We start from the raw sequence: 22,240 nt of genomic DNA on the forward strand, positions 1-22,240 counted from the left end.
GGCCTACCAATGATGTTGCTTTTGAGCGACTTAGTTTCGAAGTAATCTGCTCTCCAATTTCTAAAAGGTAGCCATCCACCAGTGGACCACAAAGCTCAAGTTTGTTGCCGCAAACCTCTTCCAGTCCGCTATTCATCTTCCCCATACCATAGTTTGGTCGTCTTTTTGCTCGCCTGACCGCCTTCATCCACTCCCGCTCAAAAGAAAACTTCAGCTCCAGTTCACTTGCGTTCCAAAATGTTTTTCCCCTTCTCTGAAAAATCTGTTTGGCCTCTTAAATCGAACACGACTTCACTTAAATTCGCCGCCATGTTGCTTTACGTTGGAATACTAATGGCAATTACCGCAGACATTCACGCGCCCGCGCTTCCGGGAGGAAAAAACCTAGCAACGAACCACCGTGGAAGGCCCTGATCACAGGAACGTAGGTGATGACCAGATGTGGAGTGTGGCTGCGGATATTCTTGAATGTATTGTGGGCCTTGATTGTTAAGAGATTTATAAACTAAGAGTAACAACTTAAAATGAACGCGATAAGTTACAGGAAGCCAGTGAAGATGAGGTAAGGCGGACGAAATGTGATCAAACTTTGGAATCCTAAGGATAAATCGAGCAGCGGCGTTAAGCACCTCATGAAGACGATCTGTCGGGTACTTAGGACACCAAAGAGAAGAGAGTTACAGTAATCCAAATGTGAAGTCACAAATGCGTGAACAAGAGTATTCGTGAGCTCAGGTCTAAGGAATTTCCTAATTTGGCGAGTTTTATACAAGCCATGAAAAGCCTTGCTGCAGATCTTACCAATGTGAATGGACATACACATATTGGATTCAAACCAGGAACCCAAGTTTCGAATACTGTCGAGAGGCTGGGATAGGCTGTAGAATCACCGACGGTGATGCAATCAATTGCGTTCTACAGACACCCAGCTAAACCAGAATCAGCGCGAAAGAGATGCATAATCACGGTTATGAATACGCACGTGAAAAAATGAATAGATATCGGTAATTGTAAAAACCATTCTTTAGTTAGGAAAGCGCTCTGAAACTAAAAAGATTATCAAAGGGTATTTTTTTATTATTTTTTTCTAGGAAAGTCGCGCACAAGATGAGTGCAAGGGTCTAGTCATGCGCGAGTAGGTGAAAGGCGTGTGATTCGAACTTCGCACCCGATCTCTTTTTAGTTCGCTTCCCTTAAAAAAGAAAGAAGTAAAAAAACGGACCAATAATGTCTGTTTTGAATGCTTTTTTTTCGTCCGGAAAAATAGGGAGCTGGGTATCGTTGCTTATGTTTCTGTAGTAAATTAATCTCGTGTTGATATTAAAATTGAGGTTGCAATTGTGTTCATTAAAAACCCGTGATCCGGTTTGTTGTATGAAGCGAATAGGGGTACTGCTACTCCCACTGATTAGGAACGTTCATCTCAGGTTTCTCTACTGACTCGCATAGCTGTAGGAGCTTTTTTTCGGTTTAACTCAGATCATGTAGGCCTAGAAGAGAATAGAATAGAAGTGGTCGCTCGCCAAAGACACGTGTGGAGAGGCACTTTCGAGAGTAACGTTCCTTGCCCAAGAACTAAACAAAACGAGCTGGGTCTCCGCTCATTATGCCTCCGCGTCTCTCACGTCTCTTGGCAAAGAGGCACTGAGTGCGCAAAGAATAGAAGAAATACCCCCACGACCGTCGAGCTTAGCGTTCGTCTCCAGTCTCTCAAAGTCTTCATGAAACGCCTAGGAACGGGGCTGATGTTTGAACGTTACTATGGAAATAGCAGGTTGGGTTGAGAACGTACAACAACTCAAAAAACAACAGCTTCAATTCTAGATTTATTGCCTTGTGATATTCCACGGTGCTTTACATGTGATCATTTGTAAAGTTGCTTTTTTTTCTTGGCGATTTCGTTTTCTGTTTTAAAACTTTTTTCAAATTTTGGTTTGAGCGGAAATTTCATTTCACTACATCATGGCCTAAAACGAATTAACTTAATTACAAATCTAAAGCGTGTTTTATTCTACCTATTACTCCTCTATGACTACAAATTATGGAAAAGCAATTAAAAAAAACGGAACTTTTTACATCATTTCTACACTTATTTTCTTACATTAGATTCAAGAATTTGGCACTGATCTATTCAAGTAACTTTTGTAGGTGAAGGATAGAGGCTGGTTTACACTTGTAGCGCAAACATTATCACTGCAATTGGAATCTTAAGCGAGTTCGTCGTTGCTACATAACTGAACGTGAACAACATGCAAGTTAGGGCCCAAGTCTCCCTTCCATGCTAGTTCGCGCATTTTTCCTAATATTAAGTTTGGTGACGAATGAGTTAATTGATTTAGCCTCTTCGATCGCGGGATTTAGCTTACACTAAAGCTGCAAATCGTTAGCCGCGATAGGAACGTTTCAACGTTACTTCCGACTAAGATTGCCATTACGAAAATGGTGTAAGCTAGCCTTAACTTCCTCCCTGAGTCCTGAAATTATTCCCTCAAATAAAAGTTGTCAAAAACAGTTTTAAATTAACCCTTTTTTTCCTTCCAGTGCGACCGAATTCTATTTTCCTAGGACTTACACACTTCAATGCGACTTAAAACACTGAGGAGGAGTAAGAAAATTGATCAAGAAAGTTGTGAAAGATTGCGAAAAGTACAGTGTAGGCTTCAAATATTAAACCGTCCGAAATATCAAACTACGTTCAATGGCGGTATACCGTAAAATCTCGGTTATAGGCCCGAGCCGTATGCAACCTCTAAAAGAGATTAGGGAGGGCTAGTACATAATGGAGGTGGGGGAGTGGGAAGGGGGGAGAAGAGGGGGGAGGGGAGGGGTGGGAAGTTACATCCGGTCAAGCTTACATAAGGTGATAACGAAATTTATTTAATTTCTCTGTGTAAGAAAAAAGATACAACAAATAGCAATCATAAAACAAAATTGGGGTTCATCCATCGACACCTGCAAGTTCTTTGCTTTCCATTGAAGAATCTCATCATAAGCTTGTTCAGACTACACGGCAATTGTGATTTTATGAAAGGAAGAAAGCTAAGGAACAGATGGGGATTATGAGCGGGGAGGGGTAGGGAGAACCTTGTTAGGTATAACGGGTGGAGATGAAAAGTGGGGGGAGGGGTGAGGGAAGGCGTAACCAGATCACAAGTTCCGTTTAGAAATCGTCGAGACTTTAATTAGGGAGCGGGTTATAACCGAGATTTTTCTGTATTAAATATTTAATCTTCGAGGAATCACTCTCCCTTCTGTAAAGATCGATCCAGTTAGATTCCTCGTGAAGAAATTTAGACAGAGAGAACGTCTCGCGTAAGTTTGCGTTGGAATAATTTTCAGCAAAATAAATAAAAATATGTACAAGAGAGGAACATCGAGTTAAAAAGAACGGAGGTATTAAAATGGGTCTCTGGTTGCGTTCGCTCTTGAAAGAGATTTGTCTCGAACAACACGCTGCTAGAACCGAACGTTGGCTCCAACAACACAGCGGTCAAACGTTGGGCATGCGCGTGGGGATCGATTCTGGCCGACCGCGCGCAAATTTCCCGCGCAAAATTTCAAAGGGAAACGTAAGGCAAAACCGCTGTCCCTTGGAAGAGACGAAAAGAATCGAAAAGTTACTAGAAATCTGTAACAGGAAACAAAGGTAGGGGAAAAAAAACCTCGAGACATTTAGTGCACAAAGCGTATTCAAATACGGGTAACCTCCTGATTCACCATTCTATTTTGAGCTTCCCAAAAAAGTTATACTCGTTTAAAACACCATGACTTTCTGACTTGTGTGGTTGTTTGTAACGTGGGAGACAACTTCGCCACCTACTCATTCTAGCATTCACACATGCGCAGACGTTTGACCGCTATGTTGGCTCCAACAAGCATCGACCGTTTGATGACGTATAGAGAAAGATTCCTTGCAATGGAAACAAACAGAACGAAATTAATTCTGTTTCAATTTTTAAAGTTGTCGGTCGTTTGGCCGGTCATTTTAGTTTTCGGTCTGCTTCCATTCTTTTTTCATCGCTTATCCACGTTATCGTTCAGTTAAATTTTTCATCTCTCCATCAATCAAAATATGTTTTTCTCCACCAAGAACTTCCTCTACCAAAACGGAACATTCAGAGTTTAGTAAAACTCTCTATTTTCTTATAAAAATTAATAAAAATTGTAACTAGTTGGATAAAACCTTCCTTTGATTGCGTGAAGTGTGAAGTCGTAACTACGTAAGTTTCTGAGGTAACCAGCCCCGATGATTCCTTGCAAGTACCAGACTCCGCGCGAATACAAGACGTACCGAGTACTAAAATAGCATACTCTGCCGTCTTCTACCAGGACCTAGTGAAGAAAGAATACAAATAATTGGTACCTTGGTGCGTGACCTTATTGCACACATTCACTCATTTAGAACTGTTCATTACACTTTGCGGGTCTGTAAATAGAACTCAAGTGCGTGATCATTCAGATGAAAGCTGCTGTTTCGTGCACAGGTCATTATGCTGTACAACAAGGTTTTTCCTCTTAAATCTACGGATGCAATGTGACTTGAGTGAAATGAAGTCCCTAAGATAAAGAAGTGCTTTCGCCTAGCACAATGGATATCACATCCAAATATTTTTTATATTCTTAGAAAGTCAAAATCAGCTTGTCGTTCAAGTTCCTTAACCAATATTCAACCAATCCAAAACGTTTTATGTTCTCAAATTTACCAAAGAAATTGAAATGTTAGAGAACGATCAAAAGAGGAGGGATAAAAGTGATATTTTATTCGCAAACCAACTTAAACTTGTGTACAAGTGACAGCGTTATGCTTGCAATGAATCTATCAACTGCGCTAAACATTTACGTGTAAGTAACACTGATATCACAAAAAGTTTCCGCAAGACTTCAAGACGAGATGAATAAGCGCATCTATCTTAAGATTTCATTGTCCCTGACTTCTCTCAACGATGTCAAATTCTCTGACTTTTCCCAGACCTTGAAAAAAAATCTATAATCCCTTGACTTTTCTCTGACTTGTAGCAACCACAAGTACTGTTTATTACCCCCAAAAAAGTTGTTTTAATTTCTTAGACTGCGGACAAAACCCCAGTGTAACCATTCATATTAAAGCTCCTAAGCAGTATATCAATGTGATAAAGTTTATCGGACTGTATACAGTTTTAAACCTTTACACTCAAACATCAACATGCAAGTTCTCCATACTGTTCTCACTACATTTCCTTTAACACTTTCAAGGAGAATTTATCAAACAATCGAAAGCTTCTTGAGTTTGTGATAATTTTTTTTTATTCTCAGACCTCAATGTTTGATTCAGGGGTTGAAACTATGGGGGGGAAATTTGATGCTGATCACTCTCAGGGGATTCCAGGGCTAAGACACTTACAGGTGGGCTGCCCTGACGACTTTCACTTGGCACCTTATACCTTCTCATTTCCGACTCGTGTACAACCCACATCCAAGTTGCCGGCTAAAGAAGGAAATTACTACTTACCAATACCCGTTCTTCCCACAGGTCTGTAGCCCGGGTCCTTAGCCAACCTAATATCTTCCATACCAAAAATTGTTTCCTCTGAAAACAATAATAAAAAATAGTGGATCGTTAGTCTCAGTTTAAGAAAAAAACGAGCGAGAGAAGATGGTTTTCCTCACTGACTTCTAAAATCCTGTAGCATAAACTAAAACAGTAGATGGCGTTGAAAGTGCGCTCTGATTGGCTGCTCAAGGTCCGAATATCCACCATTAGTCACCTCCAAGCAGCTCGCGCGGGATTTGTGCCCGAAAATACTGGTTTCAAGCACGCGCAGCATAATAGGAGCGCGCGTTTCTAGTGGCGCGCGCGAACGACGAAAAGCTCTCCTAGCGCGTTTTATCTTGCGCGTGCCCGTAAAAATGTGACTATTTGTAATCCAGCGCATTTTGAGAAAGCTCTCTTAAATTAACCAATACACTAACGTATTTTAAGGAAGCTCTTTTAAATACACAACGACTTACCATTTTTTAACTCTTGAATCTTTTTGCCCAAAGAAAAGAAATAATCGTGTCTCATTGCATCCCAAGCTGATATTCTGTCCTTCACAACAAACTAAAACGAAAAGAAAAAAACCAATTTAAAATGAAAACCTGAAAATTACAAGTCCAACCATTTCCACGGATTAATACAACTTTCGTAACCATTTAACTGTCAGAAGTGATTAACAGGTAACTTCTCCCTTTAATCACTATTAAACTATCCATAAAACGGCTAATGAATACTCAAACTTATCGAGTAGAAGTTGTTACCTTGATCTGACACCAAATTCTTATTACTAATTTACAAGGAAATTTGTAGCAGCAAGAGGGGAGAATTAACAATCAGATCTTATGAGTTAAAGGGTAAAATACTCCGCTAATTTCTCCTCTCAGTATCGATAGAATATCATAAGGAATGAATAGAGAAGACAGTCGGAAGAATTAATACAAAGATCTTGTGGCTGAAACGGTCCAAAATGGTAAGAACATCTCTCTTACCTCGACAAATCTTTCAAGTAAGTCGAGCCCTGAATTATCAAGTCTGAAAATAAATTAAAAATACACCATCTGATTCATTATTTCCATGCTACAGTTCTCTCTTTGTCAGCGAAGTCCGTCGCTCGAGGCGAAAAAAAATCGGCACAAAAAAATGTAATTAATCTATATTAGCGCGCCGGGTAGAACTCTGGGAGTGAAGAATTACTCCCAGAATTCCGCGCGAAGCGCGCACATCAGGTTTTTTTTCTGATTTTCGCTGATTTCTCACAACTAAGTTCCCTTATGAACAATCACACGAGCCGATAAGTCGCGATGTTTGAAAACCGCATAACAGCCATTTTTCCTTATGTTTTCCTTGAAATTTTGCGCTGGAAATTAGCGCGCGGCTGATAAAAAATGGACCTTTCTTGCGTACGCTTTGTGTTTGACCGCTGTGTTTCAATGACACCAGAAGTCTGAGCGGGCGCGGAACTCTAGAACTTGACACTCTTAACAATATAGTAACAATGGTACAAGTAAAAAAAAAACACAATTCGTAGTAAATAGCAAATGTGGTCTCAATTGTACCTTGGAGAGTGATTGATAAGATGTTCCCTTGGGTAAAATGGGAATCGTCCTGGAAAACAGAATGAAAAATAAAAAAGTTGAGAAAATACAATCAGCTAGAGCAAATATTGTGCAACCAAATCCGAAGAAATCACGACGGCCAATCAGAGCAAAGAAAAGTGACACAAAGATCCTATCACAACTAAAAAAAATAAGGAAACGATCTGAAGCGCGGAAAAACGCGGGTGACAAAGTAGCTATTGTTTCTAGTTTTGCATTTGATGGGCTGAAAATTTTGCGTGAGTCTTCTAGACCAATCACAAAGCAAAGAAAACTGCCCAAAGCGTGTAAAAAGAGAAAGAGGCGAGTTTTTCTCGCCAATCAGGAAGCGCAATGTGCAGTTTAGGATATCTTTTGACTCTTTAAAATTGAAAATTGGTTCACGCACACACACGGAGCCCTTGATATAAAATTAAACATTTTAAACTTTTAATTTAGCTACCTGACAGAAAAATTTCGTTAGTTGTGATTCCAGGCCACGTTTCCTCCGTTGGGGTTCCCAGCGTCTAAAAAATAAACTTCACGTTAACTAAACTACAAAATCATTTCAGGGCTTAATGTCTGCCGTTTCAAAAGAACTGGGCTTGCCTTACATACACATTTTACTGAGTACTCTTTGCAGTTAGCAGTCTGTGGCAAAGTGTTGCATTTCTCAGAGTAAAGGGAATGCGGTTGATAAACTGTTTAAAAAAATGGACTATGCTTAAATGCTTCAGATTCCAGCCCTATCCAAAGTTACCGTTCTGTGCTCTTATGCACGGCACAGAGCGTATGACCTTTGAATCGTGCGTTTGACGACAAACATGATTTACAAAGTTACTCTCACCTTGAAAATTAAATGAAGCTGATCCTCCACGGTAGATCCGGGGAAAAAAGGCCTTCCCGTCGCCATCTCAAAAAATATACACCCCACACCCCTGAAAAGAAGAAAAAAACAATTTTCAATTGAGTGTCGATAATAATCCGGGATTGTTTTGGTTCTGGTTAACTTTGCTTTCTGCTTGGTCTAAAAAACTCACGCCATCTTCTCAACCAAATAGAAGCAAAACTGAAAATAAACGCAGCATGGCCATTCGCGTTTTCCCGCGCTTCAAGCAGTTAGCTTTTTTTCACTTTGAGTTCTCATTGGCTAATGATAATGTAAACCTTTATTATGATTGGTCACTTTGAATTTAGTTTTTCGACGTTGAAAGTGTTTGAACACAATCGCGTCCACGTCTGTTTTTCGAACTACAAAAGCTTACGATACACCTTGAATTTTGAGATTTCAATGATAGTTCTATGCTCCTTTATAGACAATTAAGCTTCACTGTTTCAATCTCCTTATTAAAATCCGTTTTAATGTACTCAAAAGAGTTCTTTGAAAAGAGTCCACTGCGTTTTTATTATGAATTGTTTTGTCATTTCAGTTGTTTCTTCCCAAGCAAATTATTACACTGAAGGATTGAGAGTGACGGGCTTGAAAATACTAAAAAAAAAGCCTCATACCACATGTCGATTTGTGTTGAATATTCCGTTGACCCCAAAAGAACATCTGGCGGTCTATACCTGGAAAAAAAACCCCATCCAATTTCCTTAATTCAAAGAATGTTACACGAAGGAGCCGTAAAGCATCAAGGGCCGGTTAACTACACGAGGTCAGGTCTAACCCAAACCGTGGTTTGACGCAAGCAGTGGGCCTCAGGTATTCTTTATAAGAGGGTTGATTTAACGAAATAAATGTTATTATTTCCAACGTTAGCTTTCGGCCCTCTTAACACTGTTCTTTATATCAAATGTTCAGATACAAGGTTCGGCTAACTTGAGGACTGTTTACGACGGATTTTTGTTGAAAAATGGCTAAACTTTATTTTAATAATCGGTCCAAAGTCTGCAAACCAGGCTTGAACCAGTTTTGATAACATAAAGCGACTGGGATTCTTGTTACTCCTCTTTGATTAGCCCTGCGTGTCTTACAGTGTGCATCTATTTTGCTTCATGACTTACCACAACGTTACGACTTCATTGGAGTATGTTTTAGTAGGTACTGACTTCGCTCTTGCGAGGCCTGAGTACGAGAAAGCAAACATTGATTACTAAAAGAAACTTCCTGCATAAGAAAATTAGACAAAAGAATATGTAAACTTACAGACGCGCAAACCTATGAGAGTGTCAACTGTAGAAATACAAATGGATACGAAGATACAAATAAAGCACGGAATGGTAAAATTTTCAACGCATCGTGGCTGAGTCTTTCGTAACTTGTCCTACGCAACAACCAACATCTTCAAGCTCTCGTGCGTAAAGCACATGAATGCATTTCGCGAGACCTCCTGACTTTTGATCGTCACTGGGGACGACTAAGAATCAACTGGATACGAAATGACTGGTAACTGTCTTCACACTCCTAGGGTACTCCACTTGAGATAAATTTAAACACTGATATACATACAGCCTGTGTGTTTGATTGTCACACTCACCAAAGTCTGCGAGTTTTAGTTCTCCTTTATCGTTTATGAGAAGATTTTGGGGTTTAAGATCTCTGAAATCGAAAAAATTAATATTAAACCTTATCATTTGACGATACAGCTTTCACAACGTCTCTGAGGAGTATATCCGTAGGCTACGATTATCTTAAAACAGACCGCGGAAACTTGACCTGCGCAGTTTTCCTGGAGCAACTTTTTAACAAGATCACTGATTGTGTAAGAACATGGACGACAAGTAAGTCGCTATTCACACATGAGAAAGATATGACGAACAGAATGGAGAATATGCATACTGATGTTGGGGTTTAAAGTGTTAAGTGTGAGAAGACCATTAGAAAATTTCTGAAAGTTGAGGAAACCGCAGAAGTTGTTCGCTCTTCATGCTCTTTTACCTGTGGAGAACTTTTCTGCTATGACAGTAATGAAGTCCTCTTAGTAACTGGTATAGGAATATCTGAAAGTTAAAAAAATTAAGTTTACTGAAACCACCCTACCACTCAGAGAGGAGAAGAAGAAGATAAATAAAAGTTATGGAGGAAATTCTAAAATTAGTAGAGCGGGCTGAAACTTTCGCCACTCATTGTACAGCGTGAGAGAAACGATAAAACTGTTGTCGCGCGGCAAACTTTGCAGACGTCAGAAAAAAACTAATAAACCCTTTCCACTTACTCTGACGTTGTTCATACTCATTATTCCTCCACAATCATCCATGTATTGCTTCAGATCTTTTTCCTAATTGAACAACAAAACAGCAATTCCCATTAGGAAATAGAACCACTCAATAGAACGCAATGGAGTATTTGTAGGTTCCAGGCGTTACGTTAATAAAACGAGGAGCGAGTGAAAAAAGTAGGGAGGTCTGGGTCGGGTCGCCTAATAAAAGCGCGTAGAAGAGCGCGAAAAAAGTTATGCCCGTTTTGCAGGCTGAAGAAAGTATGGTACTACTTACCAGATATTCAAAAACTAGCGTCAGCGACTTCGGAGTGTGTACAATATCATGAAGAGTGACAATATTTGCATGTTTTAAATCTTTCAAAAGCGACACTAAAAAGAAAAAAGTTAGTATCGTTAGTCGTCATTGGGACGGATAGCTACAGAGTTTCTAAAAAGCAAATTCCTATTTTCTGCATAGAGTTGAAAGCTACTGAATTATTAGTATTGTTTATAAAATAATTCAAATAGTACGCGCGCTCTGATTGGCCATAAAACCATTTTACATGAGCATATGTAAACACGGTTTTCGTTCCTCTTTCATTAGTTATTTTATAAAAGAAATGTAAAATGGTTTCCGCTTCGCGTCGTGGTTTCCCACGCTTATCTCGTGTTCTCCCAACCTCCCGCGTGTTTACATCAGGCTATGTAAACACGGAAACCATTTTACATTTCTTCAATGAATGCCGTAGCTTGATAAGTTCCAACGTTAAAGGGTGATTCTGTAATATGGCAAAATTGCGTAATTGCGGAGTAATAAAATAGATCAACTGTTAAATCTCTAAAGTGATCAGCATCTTATTTCTCCCTACATTAAGACCCCTAAATCATACACGGTCACGAGAATAAAGAAAAAGGTCACCAACTTAAAGAGTCTCTTGATTGACTAACAAATCCTTCTTAGTGCCATAGGAAATGTCTAGAGAATATAATGGAGAATGTGTATACTGATACCAGATTGGAAAAGGTAAAAACAAACCTCACGTACCTTCTCTGATAGCTGTACATGGAGCACCTTCCTCGTGTTCTAATCTGATTTCTTTCAACGCAACTAAGTTATCTGTAAGCCTAAGGAAAGCATTTTAAAAAAATGGTCGTTTGCTTAAAAACTCCTCTTCTCTTAATAATGCAAACATTTGGGCCACGAGCTCTCTCTTTCGGCAAATCAGGCTTTCGTCGCGCGAATTAAAAAAAAAAACAACCAAAAAAAACAAAACAGCGAAATAAAAATTTATGGTAACGCGCTGCGCAGAGCTCTGAGATTAAGAGAGCTTCGCTTGGCGTGCTAATATCGAGGTTTTCTATCGCATAATTTTTTTAACTCGCGCGACAGACTTCACAGAAAATGATAGAATATTCTCGGTTAGCCTACGTGCAGCTGCACGCCTTCCCCTCCCCAAGGTGAAACGGAGGCGAGGAAACAGGGGTAAGGAAACGCCGTTTCACCTTGGCGGGGGGAGGGTACGGCTACAAGTAGGCTAATTCTTAGTCTACCAAGCGAGTAATTCATATGCTAGATGTAAAATTTTAACATTTCTTAATCTTATTACACATTCGCCAACCCACTTTTTCTCAAGTAACTGCGGAAACTTACTTGCTTTTCCCCTTGAAAACTGTCGCATATGTACCCTGACAACCGAAAAAAATTCCAAAAAGTTCAAACGTTCATTTATATGTGTACATTCACAGGCAGACATATGATAGAGACGTGTGAACTGTCCTATTACACTGTCCAATTAAAAGCATGACGCGTACACTGTCCTATTAGTGCTCAAATCGGGCTGGTGATAACTAATCATTTCAGCTGTAATTTTATATTTAAAATTTTTGTGTGTGTGTAATTTTTATAACATTTTATATTCGTGTGTACATAGATTATAAATTATGTATTTAAATTTTTTTTTCCCTTTTAATACCAGATTTTTTTGTTGTAATTGTAGATTTAATGTACGTTAGTGTTTTGAACGAGCACTTGTGCTCTTAGACGATAACGCGGTTAAATAAATTATTGATTGATTGACTGACGTTCGAGAATTTTGTTATAGTTTTGACTAAGAAGAAAAACAAACCTCGCCCAATTTGTCCAACTTGACATAAGTTTCCATTTTTCCGTAACCAAGTTCAGACTAGGGGAAAAAATTAAGTTTTTTAGTGACGCAAAAAAAGTAATACTGTAAGAATGTTGATGAAAATTAATGCCTAACGTCAACCAACCCTTTCATTCATAAACTTACCAGGGACATCCTCCTGCTCCTTCGACTAAGATGTTGTTCACTGCCAAAGGGAGGACTCTTGTGTGAGCCAAACTCTGTTGAGCTCCTTGTACGATGGGCTGGGCTTTTCCTCATTGAAATATCATTCAATGACGACCCATAATGAAGAACAGGTAAGGAGAGTCGTTTGCTGGAACCACCAGGTGCTGAAACAGTCTAAAATGAAGGAAGAAAAAATTCCTTTTTTACATAATTACAATGAGCTTTAATTTAGTTAAGCTCTAGATTTTGAAACTTTGATTAACCCTTTCACTCTCGAGATCTCATTTGTAATTCTCCTTAATGCCCTTACCGTCCGGCATACAATTCTTGTAATATAAGTTTGGAGAATTTGGTATTGGATCAACTAATGATCCCCAAATTGATATTTTTCTTTGTTCTTGTCACTTGTTTGCTTGATATTGTATTGATAGGGGAAAAATAATTCTTGTCTCGTCACTCATGATAGTTTATGGGTACATCTACATACTGATTGCAATAACTTATTACCTTCGAAGAACTTTATCCAAAAGCCAAATACTGACACTTTTCATGTTATGCATCATATGCTGTAATTTCCCCACCCACCCCCCCCCCCAAAAAAAAAATGAATAAATCAGCTGCTTTGCTCAAGCTTATTGAAGGTGGGGCACTTGAGTTACCTACTGGGTTACCACTGTGCCCCCCCCCCCCCCCCCCCAATGGCTGGGTAATTCTTACAGTCCAGCCTTGAGCCACCCCTAAATAATAATTAACCACGCTGATGATGATGATAATAATAATAATAATAATAATAATAATAATAATAATAATAATAGTATCAATAATAAAACACTTAAAGACTGCTGAAAAGCAATAGCTACAGAAATGTTTCATAACTAAAATAACCAGGCACAAATCTGTGGAAATGTTCAATTTCCTGCTGAATGAAGAGCATGGTAAGCCTATAATGGTAAACATTATATAACTGTTACTTAACCAAATTCAAATACCTTAAAATTTACATTCAGTTGCAGACTGTTTGAGTAAATGATAAATTATTTCAATACTACAACCATACTGCATAATTTCAATAATAATGCTGAAGTAACCAGTCTAATATAAAAACACTGCAATTTGGGTTACTTCTGTCACATAACTTCTCAAAATTTCTTGCATGATTGAATGCTAAAGAATCTCATTGAAATTGTAATTGCTATCAAACTTAATCTACAGTAAGCAACATGCAATTTATATTCAGTTGAAAACTGCAGCAGTAACCAATAAATTATTTCATATCAAACCACAAACTGTTTTTTTCTAAATATCAATGCTGTTGTAACCAGTCAAATACACACTTAACACTGCAAATGTGATTGCTATTGTCATTTCAGTTAACAACACTTTCCCAACCATTTAACACTAAAGAATCTGATTCATGAAATTCAAGAAACTTATAACTATTAGTGAAAATGGATACATGTATTGTAATTGTCTATAACATTATTCCCAAGACCATCATGTTTGCATTTGCAAGGTAACAAGAATACTGTAGTAATGTCCAATAAGACATCAAATTAGAAATAAAAAATTAATTTTGAAACTTTTTACTCAGATTAGAAAACATGTGTTTCTTGCAAACCTTACCTCAAACCTTGCTTATTTCCACATGCATGCTTACAACACTAATATTAAAATTCACACTTTTTCCCTTTATGTCATGACTATTTTATCACCACTGAATCAATTAAACCACCTGCAAACTTTAAAGCACCTGTTTCTCACCTGTAGGAGGCGTGTAACATTTTGAAAGCATTACAATTCATTACAGTGTGTAATTTGTATAAAAGAGCAATAACCCTTTACACCCTAACATCAAAATGCATATTCTCCATACTGTTCTCTATACATTTCCAAAGAGGCTGATAAGGAGAATTTGTTTAACAATCAAGAGCTGCTTTAGTTGGTGATCATCTGCTACATTCTCATGACTTTCATGTTTGTTTCAGGGGGTGATATTGTAAGGAGAAATGAGATGCCTTGCTGTCTGCCATACAATTCTTGTACTGTTAAATTGGAGAATTTGGTATTGGATCAACTAGCGATTCTCTTAATTGATATTTTTCTTTATTTTCATCACTTTTCTACTTGATATTAAATTTATAATGTAAGGAGAAATTCTCTCTTTGTCACTTATGGGAGTTACCCAGAGTTAGGTCACCACTCTGGCACCCTTTGTATTTGGAAGTGCAGAAAACTGTAACAATTTTTTTTACTCTTTGTCAATGGTCTAAAATACAGTGAAAGGGGTATTTTAAAAAAAATTTACCAATTGTTCACAAAATGTTATTTTCACTTTTTCATCCCTTTCTAAAAATTTTAGTACTTTTTCGTAACCTTCTTGTGACTTCAGATTGCCGCATAGTAAATTAAAAAAAAACAAACAAACAAACAAATTAAGCTTGGAGCTCAGATAATCTTAGCCAAGCTACAAAGAGATGCCCATATAGCAGATGTAAAGTTTGAACCCTGTAAACCATTAACATATTTAAGATTAAGACAAAACATCAATAAGGCAGACATTTGTCCCCTGTTTTTTTGGCCAGCTGTTTCAAGCAAAATTTGAAGAACTATAATTACTATTTTTCCTACAGCATTACTAGTGAGAAATAAGTATCTAGGCCTAAATTCAGGTTTTCAAAGCCATTGTCCAAAAATGAACTTTTCTATTAGACCACTGTGCAAGATTGAAATCGTGAATTTCTGAATTAGATAGTCAACTGAAATGTTCTGCAGTACCAGGGCAAATAATAACAAGAATTCTTAATCAAAGTGCAACAATAATAGCTAAGATTCTGTCTTTGTTTCATTTTAAATTCTGTACTGATTTTTTCTTCAACTAAGAAAAAATCTGAAAAACTCACCTTGAAACTGCTGAAGTAAAATATGCTCATTGTATATTTTGCTACTTTTTAATTATGTCTTATTTATGCTTGTTGTTGTTGTACCATCAGCCACAGTAAGCATCAGCAAATTACCATGCGAACTTGCTAAATTTGACAGTGCTGCTTTGCTATATTTCAATACCACAATGCACAAAAACTACACTGTTTTAGCCACTTTTGGTAAACAGTCAAGAAGTCAGGTGAAAAGCACATGATAAGGTCATCTTCAGAAAGGAAGTTAAATAAGTTCTAAAAAAACCTTATTAATAGATGTACAATTCACACTGGTTTTTTCAGTGATGCTTCAGAATTCTTTCTTTTGACCATTTTTAAAAAAAGGATTTTGCCAATCCACAGGCAGACCACACCACGTGTTTGTGGTTAATTATCTGTTGAAATGAGATGAACAAACTCTACAAGCTGGGTTATAAAAAAGCTCTCAAAATTGCATATCTAAATTACATCTTGGTCTGAATGTCTCAAAAAAAAGTTAAATGAAATGTTAATCGATGCATTTGTGGTAGTGTGGTAGTTTTCCCCTTCAAAAGTAATTTCATAAAAAATGCTTCAAAGGGCCCATGAAGGCTTTGTTCATAACCCTCATGAACTGATTTTGTTTGTCTCATGTCAACAATGATTAACCACCCACACATAGTGTGGTCTGCATGTGACCAATTATACCATCCTGCCAAGTGGTCCGAAATGTAAAAAAACTGTCAGTTTCTCACCATCTCTTACTAACGAATCAAATGATTTAGAGGATCCAAAACAATAAATAAATAAAGATGCGTACTGATTTTGAGCGCGGTTTCCTCATGGGTACCTGGAGGAATTCATCGGCCGCCTCAAATCCTCTTCCACCTTCTATGTCATCTTTTAATGGTCCATTGTGGTGATCAAATCCTAGTAACACATGAAATTGAACATATAGGTATTAATATTTAATGAATTAAGAAAGATGTTTTTTCATCTTGTCATGAGCGTGGAACAAAGAAAAAATTCTGAGTCCCCATGAGGAATCAAACCTCAGACCTTCGGATTTGCGCTTCGATGCTCTAACACTGAGCCACCAAGACTCTATGGTGAGCGAGGTCTATTACAAAGTTCATACGACATGCGTCCTGCATACTGCTAGGATCGGCAATGTCAATAGCGTAATTTTTTGGATAGAAATAGTAGTAGTAATTTTTAAACATTGTATATAAACATTGAAAAACTGAAGCACAAGCAACTTCTATAAATAAATTATGATCTTAACTCTTCTAAATCCCCCCTTTTAGATCTCATCACTAATTCTCCAAGATTCCTTGTGACTGTGGGCGTGTACAGCAATAGAATGCAGCAGGCATAAAAATAGGTTAAAAACATTTGCAACACTTGATGGCACCTCATATACCAATTTTTGTCCTAACCACGTTTTGACATCATCTGTAATCTGTTACTTAACAGTCGCGTGGCAACAAGGAATCTTTTTGATAGCAGTAATATCATGATCTCTTCTGGAAGTGACTTCCATGTGAGACAGATTCTAACACCTCATTTTCATTGAATTCAAAATGTTAAAAACCCCATGCCCCTATTGGGCAGTTTATAGCACTACAGGATCCAATAACTGTCTTGGAAAATCAAAGAGCAAGTAATAAGCTTCATACATTCAGTTCCCTTTTTTATGCATTAGCCCTAGTGACTGAATATTTTGTATGCTGTGCGTGGAAAAGAAGCCCTTAAGGTGTAACCCAGACACTAGAGCCTGCTCACATGCTAAACAGACAGCCGTCAGAGGTCTTACAAGTGGTAGATAACATATGGTTATTGTCCTTTATAGAAAAACCCTGAGGAACTCTCTGGTTAATCGCAGGGAGATCCACAACACGATTTTCATTGATTTATCACCCAACTTCCTAGATGGCATGTCACAGAAAAGTACCAAAATAAGTACACTAAAAAAATCCCTCTGGGGCTTAGAGAATATTGTCAAATAATCCCCTCAACTCTGACACTATGATTATCACAAGATATTTCCTTTCCATATGACAAATAATCCTTCAAAAAAATTGAGAGGTATCAATAAAAATACCTAAAAACAAAACAAAACAAAAACTAAAATGTAGTTTCTCAGAGGAAGTTAAGCATTTTATCTGCATAAACAGTACCTCCTGGCAAAAAAAAAAAATGAGTGCTGTAGCCCTATTTATAAAACAAAAAATGAAAAACAGTGTGGTCCTCTTTAGGCGGTAACAGGTAAAATTCACTGCTTGTAGTACATGTACCTATTATTTCTGCCAAAAATCCCTTGGTATTCTTGAAAATTCAACAGATAAAAGGATTGCTTGGTGATTTGAAATTTTTTCTACCTTTCATTCTTAAAATAAGAGACAGTGCTGAGGAAAAACATTTAGACATTAACCTTTATTTCCTTATATTTGCATATCTCTGAGCACTTTATCAACATGGTAAATGTGGTCTACGAAATAACATCCTGCTGTTTACCTTGCTTGTATGTAACCATACCTAATGAACTCCAAATTTATTTCTGAACATATTTTTTTATAGCATATACTTTTGTACTGTACTCTGCTATCCTTTGTGGCTTTCCAAGGAGAAGCAAGAGTCATCACTATACTTTTCACTTTCATCAATGAGATCATGTTTTTATAAAAATCTACATATAATTGAATCTAAGCTATGTTGTGAGGTGCACATATGCATCTAAATATAATTGCTTCCTATTTTTTAGCAGGCTGGCATGTACAATACATTGTATTAAACTATATCAAAATTAAAAGATCCATTTTGCAAATAATTTGTCCTCTAGCTAACAAAATGACCAAATAAATTGAATTTGATCTATTGTACATGAATATCTTACTCCATTTGGTAGGAAAAATATAAATACAATTATCTCATTTTTAGTCAATTTAAATACAATATATGCAAAGTTATCAAGTGCACTTTACTTTGTGAGTGATTAAGTCAAATTAACTCAAAAAACAAACACTCAAATTTCAGAAAATTCAAGTACTTGAGAGCAAAAAGAGCTACTTCAATGTTGATGATAATGATTAATATCCTACAGAGCTTATAGAAAATAAATACCCTCCAGGTAAAAAAGAATATACTCATTCGAAAAAGGTATTCTTCTTAACTCAAAAGGTATTATTCTTACCTTAACACTCAAGTGAATAATGATTATTATTTTATTCAATCTATAAGAAAACTTAGGAGTTTCTCGAAAAGAAAAAAAAAATTGTTTTTTCATTTTTGATTGATGATGTCATTGAAGGAGTTTTGCATTTTCATGACCAAGTAATCATTCTGTTTCTTTATTTTGTTCAAACAGTCATTTCAACACAACACTGATCAAGAAAAACAAACTCAAATGTTTGAACTTCCTGGTCAAAACATTCCCCAAAAAGACTCAACAGAATCCCTAACAATCGGGGTTGCATTTAAGAAATTAGACACCCGCCTGAAATTTCAAGTGAAGTGGCTTAAAGATGGTGAATAATTGCAAGTGTGTAACCATAGCAGTGTCCATTGTGCCTCACTAAGCGATAGCCAGACAAAAATCCAACTGGCAATTGCTTGGTGAATTTTGCCAGGACTAAGTGCTTAGTGATCACCCTGAACAATGTATACAAAAAAATAGAAATCACTCTAGATTGTGAACTCAGCACTCCCTCTCGAGGTAAATATTTTGAATCAAACACAACTAAGTAAGGCACTTTTTTCAAGTATAGCCCTTGTCAATATTTTTTCTTCAAAATACACAACTTAGCTTAATTGGGGGTGCACTCTTTGCGGTAACACCACAAATGAAACATACTGTAAAACAAACCTTTTTATGTAGTAAAAAGTAAATTGAAGTGTGTAACTTTATCTAACACAAGAAAAAATCTAATTGGCCAGAGAGAAACAAATTTAGTTATTATTTATCAGCAGTATTCAATGGTTCTGTACAAAATAATATGACTTCAAAAACAATTTGACCCAAAGAAAAAGACAGGGTTAGGAAGATTTAAAACTGCATTAGAAGATAAATATTTTTTGTAAGAAATACTTGAAAATAAACATTTCTTGGTATCTACTTGCTGTAATCTTCAAAATGTATAATTAATCAGAGGAAATGTTATGCAACATGAAGTATATTTTCCAAGTTGCTTCTATAAAAATGCCCAAGAATATGCTATCTTATCTCAAAAAAATTGCTGCTAGAAAAACATCTGTACAAATAAACTATTCCTGAACCACAGACATAAATTATTTATTTCTAACCATCAAGTTAATCAAGAGACTTTTATGTAAAGGAGACGCAAAGCTGTTGAAAAAGCTTTTCGCATCGAGAATTCTCTCACAATGCTGTAGATTTAAATGTTTATCATATCTGAAAGGAAGTCATTGACATAGTGTAACAGAATTGACGTTAGCTTTAAGCAAATGCTTAATCTTCTTCAATCGAAACCGTGAGGCACATTTGACCAAGATCACATAGCGGCTACATTCTACAAATTCACAAAGCATGAAGAAAGTTTGCAATTAGAACACTCGTTTGACATGTAAATTTTGTCAAACACCTTTAACCTTTGTAAACACGAAAGAATCTGTCTTCTCGTAAAACTGACAATACAGTCAGATTATTACTTTTACGGCTCACTAAAGGGTGATCAGTATCCGGCAAATATTGACAAAGTAATATGTTAATAACAGAAAAATGGGAAATTTCAGCCGGAGTATGTTCGTTTTCCGTGAGCGAATGTTCAGTACAACGAGTGAGAAAAAATCTGAAGACACGAGATTCGCTTATGCATCATTCAAATGAGACTGGATATCATGTAAATATAACACGCCAAAAGGAAATAAAATCAGTGTTCTGTTTATTCAAGCGTTTATCCTGTAAACATAATGCAAACTCAATTCTTCTGCTTGTTAACAAAAACTACAGACATGACTTTGAGATCAAAGCTTTTCGCGCTTGATAGACTTGATGCAAAATCAAATACGAGGCCGCTAACTTTAATGTTTTTTACGCACTGGATCAATAATATACTTTAACTTAACATATTTAAAAGGGGAGGAAATATCTGGCTAAGTACTTGGATCTGTATTAATCGCGAGCTACCGTCAAACATGTTAGTAAAAACATCGAGACAACATCAGCTAAAATGTGATATAGCTAGTCATCCAATATTTTGCGGTGTGGAGTGGGCAAAATACCCATGGCCAATAAAATCGCAGGCTTAATGAGTAGAAGTGATCTGTTTGAACTACAAATATTATGTTCAAAGTTCTCTGAACATCAATTTCGAAATAATTTAGGTACAGACGAAAGGTTAATATATCTACATGAAAGCTAAATGTAACCCACCATTGTCTTTGCCGTTCACATCAAATGACATTTGCTCCGCAAGTTCGGAAAGTGTATCATCTGTTCCCTTGCCTTTGAGTGAGAGAGCTCGTTTGATTCTCCTCATTTCCTGGGTAAAAATACTCAGCTTTACGCCATAGATTGACTTCAACTTCACATAACAACTTGAACCACGTCGTCAAAGTCTACAAATGAAGAAAAAATCACATTACTGCAAAATACACTTCACAATTGCTGCGTCTCGGAAATTCCAGTCCATCCGAGAATAAATAAGTTGAATTGTATTGTTAGATTCAAAAGATATTTTATAAGCTCCTCTAGGCTTTCCAAATGTAGAGACGAATCGGTTAATTGCCGGGTATTAATTTAAAGGCACTATACGCGACGGCGTACAGTAATTCAACAAAACCTACAAAAATTTATTTTGTCATGTTATCCTTCTGATGTAAAAACCAACAAAGCAGATTGAACTGTCGATGTTTAATTGCTCCTTCCCGCACTTCTCTGGGTGTGTGCAAGTGTCATTTCCTGCTAACGGACAGTAGAAGGGAGCGATTAGCCAGGCAAAAATTTTTTTTTGACACTGCAGCGAGCGAAATTCTAGAAGCACCGCCCCGTACTATGCACAAATATAAAAATCCACGACCTGATTATAGTCATTATAGAAAGTGAAAGTGAAATAAAAAGATAAACTAATATTTCGTACCTTCCGATGATGGAGAAAGGAGCTCTTTTCTTTGTTTATAAGTCATGTTTGGGAAACGCTAGACAAGCCGCTTACCCCTGAAATCGCCATGTTGTATTACCCATAATACATTGTGAGCAGGGCGATTAACACCTTTCAGGCTAGCTGCCTTCAAAGCATTTTGATTGGACGTTACACTTTTCAAAGAAATTTGTGATCAATTATCAAGCCAATGTTGCCCGGTGAAAGGAAGTACCAGCATATTTCACGTCCTACTCGGGATAACTCTTGATCTTAGTCCCTCAGCATGTGAAATATAAGCTAGATATACCCCACGGTTGACCTGCTTCAAAGAAAACATCTAAAAATGCGCCACCAAGGTTATAGCAAGTATGCTGTGTCAAAGGATATGTTTTTCACCCCCGGCGGCCCTTGAGTCGGAAAATAGTCTAATTAAGATTTCACCATCAAGTGATCCGCCACCAAATTATGGTTGAAAATTGCGTGTTCATTTTGGTTGACGAAATATTTAATTTAATGTAGGAAATTAAAAGTTATCTTCAATTAATTCCCAGTTCTCCTTCTACTTAAGAAGTTTGCCCGACATCCACCTAGATTTTCTCTAAACTCGCACACCCATCTCGGCTTAAACTATGTTCAGCAGGTCCTTCTTGAGTCCCGTTCAAATACATGATCAAGCAGAATTAGAGCTGTGGAAAAGTTAG

General features: G+C 37.1%; 1 protein-coding gene across 2 annotated transcripts; it reads right to left on the reverse strand.

Moving 5' to 3' along the window:
• Nucleotides 1-1,813: 1,813 nt before the first annotated feature.
• LOC113687017 (cyclin-dependent kinase 17) lies at nt 1,814-21,648 on the reverse strand. Of its 2 annotated transcripts, XM_027204717.2 has the most exons (20): nt 21,537-21,648; nt 20,831-21,015; nt 16,259-16,368; nt 12,524-12,718; nt 12,359-12,415; nt 11,884-11,918; nt 11,278-11,357; nt 10,528-10,622; nt 10,248-10,310; nt 9,971-10,032; nt 9,570-9,631; nt 9,097-9,157; nt 8,599-8,658; nt 7,937-8,027; nt 7,553-7,616; nt 7,072-7,120; nt 6,505-6,547; nt 5,989-6,079; nt 5,489-5,566; nt 1,814-4,332 (listed from the first exon to the last, which is right to left on the reverse strand). In XM_027204717.2, the coding sequence occupies exons 2-20, from the start codon at nt 20,934-20,936 to the stop codon at nt 4,298-4,300; spliced, it is 1,437 nt and encodes a 478-aa protein (XP_027060518.2). In that variant the 5' UTR covers nt 20,937-21,015; nt 21,537-21,648; the 3' UTR covers nt 1,814-4,297. The 2 variants fall into 2 exon arrangements, with proteins under 2 accessions (XP_027060518.2, XP_089062503.1); XM_089206377.1 differs by lacking the exons at nt 16,259-16,368; nt 20,831-21,015; nt 21,537-21,648 and adding an exon at nt 15,445-15,607.
• Between the last annotated feature and the right edge of the window lie 592 nt (nt 21,649-22,240).

The sequence above is a fragment of the Pocillopora damicornis genome, chromosome 5, assembly GCF_964200805.1.
Source record: "Pocillopora damicornis chromosome 5, jaPocDami1.2, whole genome shotgun sequence".
In the NCBI taxonomy this organism is placed as follows: Eukaryota; Metazoa; Cnidaria; class Anthozoa; order Scleractinia; family Pocilloporidae; genus Pocillopora; species Pocillopora damicornis.

Bases quoted from the DNA above. Each gene is read 5' to 3' on its own strand.
- LOC113687017 (XM_027204717.2), bottom strand. From the start codon at position 20,936: ATGAGGAGAATCAAACGAGCTCTCTCACTCAAAGGCAAGGGAACAGAT. The intron at 16,369-20,830 runs GTGGGTTACATT...ATGTGTTACTAG, and splicing joins TGTGAACGGCAAAGACAATG to GATTTGATCACCACAATGGA. The intron at 4,333-5,488 runs GTAAGTAGTAAT...TTTCTTCACTAG, and splicing joins TGTGGGAAGAACGGGTATTG to GTCCTGGTAGAAGACGGCAG.